The 7,080-nt window shown below is 35.7% G+C and overlaps 1 protein-coding gene across 2 annotated transcripts in view; it reads right to left on the reverse strand.

The window, feature by feature from the left end:
- The window catches only part of OTC (ornithine transcarbamylase), a 67,725-nt gene extending 61,254 nt beyond the window's left edge, over positions 1-6,471 (reverse strand). The window contains exons 1-4 of one of the 2 annotated variants that reach the window (XM_070750572.1): positions 6,401-6,471; positions 3,611-3,755; positions 3,028-3,109; positions 1,098-1,185 (exon numbers count right to left, since the gene is read on the reverse strand). In XM_070750572.1, coding sequence (XP_070606673.1) covers positions 1,098-1,185; positions 3,028-3,109; positions 3,611-3,755; positions 6,401-6,471 — 386 coding nt within the window. The remainder of the gene's footprint in view (positions 1-1,097; positions 1,186-3,027; positions 3,110-3,610; positions 3,756-6,400) is intronic. The other variant, XM_070750574.1, reaches the window with a different exon arrangement.
- Positions 6,472-7,080: the final 609 nt, after the last annotated feature.

Raw genomic sequence — 7,080 nt, forward strand, 5'->3', positions numbered from 1 at the left:
GAACCCACAGCCACTCCATCTTGTCGGGGTAATATATATACAGTCATACCTCGTCTTACGAACCTAATTGGTTCCAGGGGAAGGTTCGTAAGACGAAAGGTTCGTAAGACGAAACATTGTTTCCCATAGGAAACAATGTAAAGTCAATTAATCCGTGCAACCAAAAAAAACCCCCGGGTTCGGCGTTCGGGAGGCCGCCGAGAAGCCCCCAGGCTGTTTTAAAAGGTGACAGCCGGGCGGCGGGGCTTCCCAGCAGCCTCCGAACGCCGAACGCAGAAGTTCGGGTTTGGCGTTCGGTTTCGGGAAGCTGCTGGGAAGCCGCCCGGCTGTTTTAAAAGGTCACAGCCGGGCTGGGGGGCTTCCCAGCAACCTCCTGAACCCCGAACTTTTGCCGAACTTCCTAATGGTCTTTGGGATTTGTGTGGCAGAAGGTGGTCCCGGAGATATTCCGGTCCAATGCCATGAAGGGCTTTATAGGTCATAACCAACACTTTGAATTGTGACCGGAAACTGATCGGCAACCAATGCAGATTGCGGAGTGTTGGTGTAACATGGGCATATTTAGGAAAGCCCATGATTGCTCTCACAGCTGCACTCTGCATGATCTGAAGTTTCCGAACACTCTTTAAAGGTAGCCCTATGTAGAGAGCACTACAGTAGTCGAGCCTCGAGGTGATGAGGGCATGAGTGACTGTGAGCAATGACTCCTGGTCCAAATAGGGCCGCAACTGGTGCATCAGGCGAACCTGCACAGATCTCTACAAAAATAGCCACACAGGTAAATTTGGGGGTTTTTTGAGGGGGGGATGTTTAGACTTTTTAGGCAGCATTGTGAACTATATTGGCAATACAGCAACCTCTATCTTACCTTCCACCTTGCCCTTGTTTTAGGAAGGATGCTATTTCTTACTTATAAAGTCAGAAGTACAGTTTTATTATCATTAGATTCAAGCTGTCAATGCTCTTGAAGCATCAGGGTTTTTTTCTTCATTTTTTGGGGTAAAAAAACATCTAATCTGTGAATAAAATTCATTGAATTTTTATTTACATTATCTAAAAATGCAAGAAAATGAAGAGTCACTGAATATTCTACAAACCGTGTTGTGTCGGAGATGCTTTCATTGATACCCAGATGTATATCTTGTAATGTTAGGAAACATGGGTGTCCTCCAAGAAGTGCAAATCCTGAATACATACATAGATACATACATACATAGTTCAGCAGTTTCTACACCACATAAATTCTTTGATACAATGAGTCTGTTCTGCTTGAAAGATTGTAACAAGCACAATCACCTTCCAAAGGCTGCAGAGCTCCTCCAAAAAATCAAAGCAAATCTATGGAAACAGAATCCAATTCCCCTGTGGAATTTCAGTAGCTTCTTTTAAAAAGCAAAGTTTTAAAAAACTTTGCTTTTTAAAAGAAGTAATCTATAAAAGTATAACCATGCACAAATTCTAGTATTGTGCAGCAATCCAGATTTATTGAAAAAAGGGTAATTTGGAATCCATATTGGAATGTACATAGCACCACTTTCAATCAAATGAATTTTCTGCAGTGAAAGTACTTGTTTGCATGTTACATATACATGGGAGATGGAAATTGTGGAACAATATAATCATTTCTCTAAGAATCGTTCAATCCTCATTAGAATGTGGACTTTCCTAATCTTATGTCATGATCCTGACTATTCAGTTTCCTTATCCTGTTCCCTTGACAATAGTATACTGAAGTGTGTGTTCTTTAAGGTGTTAAGATTTGCTTTATTCTCACCATAAGATGGGAGTACAAGCATTGCTATATATATATATATCCTATAAGGTAGTAAGAGATAAATTCATTATTAGTAATAGTGCTCAACATATGATAGCCATATGTTTATTACAATTCCTAAAATACTTCCAATAATAAAGGTGCAGAGAACAATAAGACATTCTATGTAAATCAATGCTTCAGACAGACTTGGTGATTCTTGGTATCTATTAATTCTATTTTGTAAAATAAAAAACGTGTTCTTTTTCTAGGGATATAGGATAATATAGACATTCTCAATCTTTTGTTGAAGACCAATTTTATCTCCATGGCTTCTGAAATATATTGCCAGAGTTCCCCTAATTAATGATCTCCAGATGTCACTAGGCTGCAGTGCTTATGATTTCCGTGCTATTTTGTAGTGATGCTACCTGAATTCCAGGAATATTTTGGAAGAAAACTAGCATAGAACTAAAAAAAGTCCAACAGCCACTTCAATATTTCTGACCATTTATTTATTTTATTTATTGATTTTATTACTTTATTTTGTCCAATACACAATGAGGGTTTTAATGGGTATATATATATATATAAACATATAGTAAAATACATGATGAAGGTTATAGAGGAGATACTCATAGTAAAATATATCTATGAAAAAATAGAAAAGAAGATATAGTAATAGAACATATCAATGAAAGAATAGAAGAAGAGATATAGGAATAGAAGAAAGGTATAGGAGATATAGGAGAGCAATAGGACAGGGGACGGAAGGCACTCTAGTGCACTTGTACTCGCCCCTTACTGACCTCTTAGGAATCTGGATAGGTCAACCGTAGATAATCTAAGGGTAAAGTTTTGGGGTTTGGGTTTATTCAATGGCTGCAGGGATGCTTCAACTTCCCCCGTCTATGGCTTTTTGGCTCCCTGCACTCTGTGGCCCCTGCTGCCTTAGTTGACATTCACCAGTTTTCTTGTTCCTACTGCTTACTAAGAATTCCTGCCCTGGCCCTTCATGAGGTAGCTGCTGGTTGCATGAGGTTTTTCTTCCCCAGGTTGCACTTGGCAGTTTCTTAGTAAGACCTGCGGAATAGGGTCTCATATGGCTAACAGCTGCCCCACAAATTGCCAGTGAAAGCACACTTTGTGAGCAACAGGAGCAAGAAGATGGCAAAGGGTGGCATACAAATCTAATAAATAAATAAATAAATAAATAAATAATAATAAATAAATAAAATAGCCATAATAGCCATAATATTTTAGTTTATATTTACCTGTCTCTGTAGATAATCTAGTTCTTGTGCTTCTTTTCTCAAAAATCATGGCTAAAGATTTACCTTGTAATAAAGGTAAATACTGAAACAAAGGGGAAAAAAGGATAGTATGTATCACACACTGAAATGTACAATGATTATTTGAATCAAATCAGTTTATAATATTTTGCTGTTGAATCACTTTCAGATGAAGGATATGACTCTTTCTTTCTTAAATGATATATTTCTTTATTTCTTAAATGAAATATTTCTTTTCAGCAGGTAAGTATTTTCAAGTTTTGCATGAAGAAAGCTGGGAGTTACAGTTCCAAACTAATTGGGGGATTAAGACTACCTTCTTTCATTTAAGGGCATAACATAATGCAAAGCGATATAAGTGATACTTATTCCCAAGGTCTTTAGCTGGAATATATTAGCCATAACATACTAAATATAAATTATGATAAGTATGTCATTTTAACAGAGAAACTAAAGCGTTTTTAAAACTTTGCTAATTTCTGGAGTCCCATTAATAACTGTAATTACAAGATTTTATATGGGAAGAAAAAGCATAAAGAAATGAGAGCAAAAGTATTCATATTACCTCTTTTTTGTATTTGATTCTGTTTTTCAAATCTGTTGCTACCCAAAGCAAATATTTGATTTCTTCACATGTATAGTTTTGTAGGGTTAAGAGGTCCTGGCCTTTTAACTGAGTGGAAGTTTCAATATGTTGCCCATGTTTAGAACTATTGGAAGGAATGGGGGGGACAACACAACAATATTTATAGTTAAGAATTTGCTTTTCAGAAATAATATTAAATTATGATTATGTTCCCTCTGGTTATTCATTTCTCTATAGTCCCAAACTGGAGTATGTAAATGTGTGTGATCACATTCATTCTTCATTTCCTTCTACTTGTGCTCTAAGACCAAGGAGACTTCTGAGATGTGTGTGAACAAAAGACCACTCAAAGCCAATCTCATCTTGCACCCTCCTCTGAGGTCCAGAAGTTGGCAAGATGCACAGAGGAACTTCCCACAAAATCACTGAAGAACTCCTCCAGCATTCCCACAAAACCCGAGTATCCAACAAGCACCAAAACATATATTCTTAACAGTACATATAACTAGAAAGTGATTTGACCATGGCAAAGGATTGATAAAAATGTTATATCAAATGATGTAATGTCTTCTCTGAGGATAAAAGTGCTACCAGCACATCAGGATGCCATCAGCACATATATAGCAGTTCCTTTCTGCCTCAAGATTCAATAGAATTGTGAGCTGTAGCTCAAACTATCTGAAAGTCACTAGATAAAGGAAGGCTTTATGGGTTTATGATTTCATGTCGAGGGGAATAGCAGAACATAATAGGAAGAAATAGACAAATGGGTGAAGAGACATGTAGAAATTTTCAATCAAAATAAGACATCATAAAATTTCATTCTTAGATTACAAATAGACTTAAAAAATAGATTGCTTTTGAAACTTCACTTTTAAATAACTGGATATGAATAAATACATTAAAAAATATCCAGAGGTTCCTGTGATAACTATGCCTTCATCAAGAACTCTATCCTTTATTCTCTATTTTCCCATAAGTAATCTCCAAATAGTTATGTAAAATTGCTTTCTACAGAATTCATATTTGGCTCAGATATTACTCCCTAAAATACATTTATATTTTTGCAAACCCACAAGAAAGAGAAAAAAAGACTGGTATGGAGCATCAGCTGTGTCTGTATTTTGCACTGTTATTATAGATAACTGGAATGAACAGATTAAAACAATGGTATAGTAGGTGCACAAATAATGGACACACTTAGTAACAGGTAGTTCTTGACTTATGAACACAATTGGGACCAGAATTTTGATTGATGACAAGTGATTAAATGAATCACACCCAATTTTACACCTTTTTTGCCACAGTTAAGTGAATCACTGCAGTTATTAAATAAATTAGGCAGTTGTTAAGTGAATTCAGCTTCTCACATTGATTCACTTCTCAGAAGCCTACTGGGAAAGTCAAAAGGATTATCACATGATCTTGGGGCACTGCAACCTCAGAAATACAGTACATATCAGTTGCCATGTGTCACATGACTATAGGTTGTAATGCTGCAAGACTTGTAAGTGTGAAGACCAGTTGTAATTTTTTTCCAATACTGCTGTAACTGCTCAGTGCTAAATGAATGTTGTAAATCAAAGATTATCTGTGTAATGGTATGACTCTGCAAAAGAGAGTTAAGGTTGATAGCTACTGGTAATATTCATAACTTTCAGCAATTTTATCCACCTGTTAATATCCCGCTAGCCATGCTGGTATGTAGAATAAAGGTGCCCCCCCCCCTTCTGTTCAATTGTGCCTGATTCTTGAAGACTGCCTGACAAATTCCCTGCAGTTTTCATGGCAAGTTTTTTCCCCCCAAAAGTTTTTTGCCATTGCCTCCTTCCTAGGACTGAGAGAAAATAAGTGGCCCAAGGTCCTCCAGCCGACACGTTTTAGCAATAAAATACTATGAGCTCTCTTTTAAAAGCAAATGTCCTCATAAGAGTCTATAGCCTCTTTTTATTTTTACTTTTAAAATGTAGGTACAGTAGATAAATAGTTAAGATTTATATGAAGCAATGCAAACTAACCAAGTGGTAGACTATTTTTGAAGACAAAGGGTATTGCAGCCTTTATCAATGTGATATTTCAGCTCTCAGGATCATATGCAACAATCTTCTTGGTCAAATAAATATAGGATATAAAGTCCATATAATCTAGAGAGCACTCAAGCTAATGCTAAAATATCTCTTTGTTTTCCTTTTTCATATTGACAAGAGATCAAGAGTGATTGAAAATCAATGAATAACTGTAACACAATTTTTGATAATATAATTCAATTATTTTGTCATACCAGCATTATTCCAAGACATAGTTAACATTACATCTATTGCCACCATGTTTCCTTTCACATTATACTGAGACAATTAAAAATGATTCATACCAATAAATAAATAAGTTATTGTTATTAATTTTTCTAAGATTTGTCTCCCTTCCCCATACTTGTAAAAGAACTTTATATAATTTCTCAGATATATCAGAGTGGAAAAGTGTCAAACCATTTGTAAATAATAGAATATATAACTGATCTGAAGTATATGTGCAAATTACTTCCATTACATACAATTATCACATACTCTAGAAACAGAGGACAAAGACTCGGTTGTCATCAATATCATCAACATACTTGTTTTTCAATAAAAAATGATTTGTTTTAGTTTTATGGTTTGGTATATAAACAAACACTAAAAATGAAGATAAGGACTATCAATCTCATAAATTTTATAGCAGATATAAAAGAACAGCCTGTAAGATTTACCTGTAAGATATCTATATACTTACTGAATACATTGTACCAAATTCTTGATGTTGTGTATTTTTGCTGTATTAAACAGGAATCTGAAATTAAACATATTTATTAATAATAATTTTCAGTTGTAGAAGAAAATGTTCTAATCAGAGCCAGATGAAATAGTGAATGCTCTGGTTTTTAGTGAAGCATCAGTGATAAACAACCATGAGACTATATTATCTTTAGTATTTGTTATATCAACAAGCAAGGTATGTAACTTGACACAAATACTATTGATAAAATGTTAATAGTTAGCCAAGTTGCAAAATTCACAGTTGCATCATTAGAAGACAAGATCAGTATGTGATTTCATTACTTATGTTCCATTCTAGTGTTTTTCCATATTACTAAAGGTCAGATCATGTTCCTGGATAAAAAAGGTGTCCGTCTGTACAGAGTTTCTTGCCTGAGCAGGAAGAACTCCAAGATTCCTTCCAACCAGTGGTGGGTTACTACCAGTGTGGTACCGTGTTTCCCCGATAGTAAGACACCCCCGATTGTAAGACTTATCGGGGGTTTCAGGGGGGTCGGCAAATATAAGCCGTACCCCGAAAGTAAGACATATGTCTTACTTTCGGGGAAACACGGTACCATACTCCCTCTCATCTAGGAAGGAAGGAGGGAAGGAAGGGAGGAAGAAAGAAATTAGGAAATTAAGAAAGAAAGAAAT

This window comes from Erythrolamprus reginae, chromosome 4 (genome assembly GCF_031021105.1).
Source record: "Erythrolamprus reginae isolate rEryReg1 chromosome 4, rEryReg1.hap1, whole genome shotgun sequence".
Taxonomy (NCBI): domain Eukaryota; kingdom Metazoa; phylum Chordata; class Lepidosauria; order Squamata; family Dipsadidae; genus Erythrolamprus; species Erythrolamprus reginae.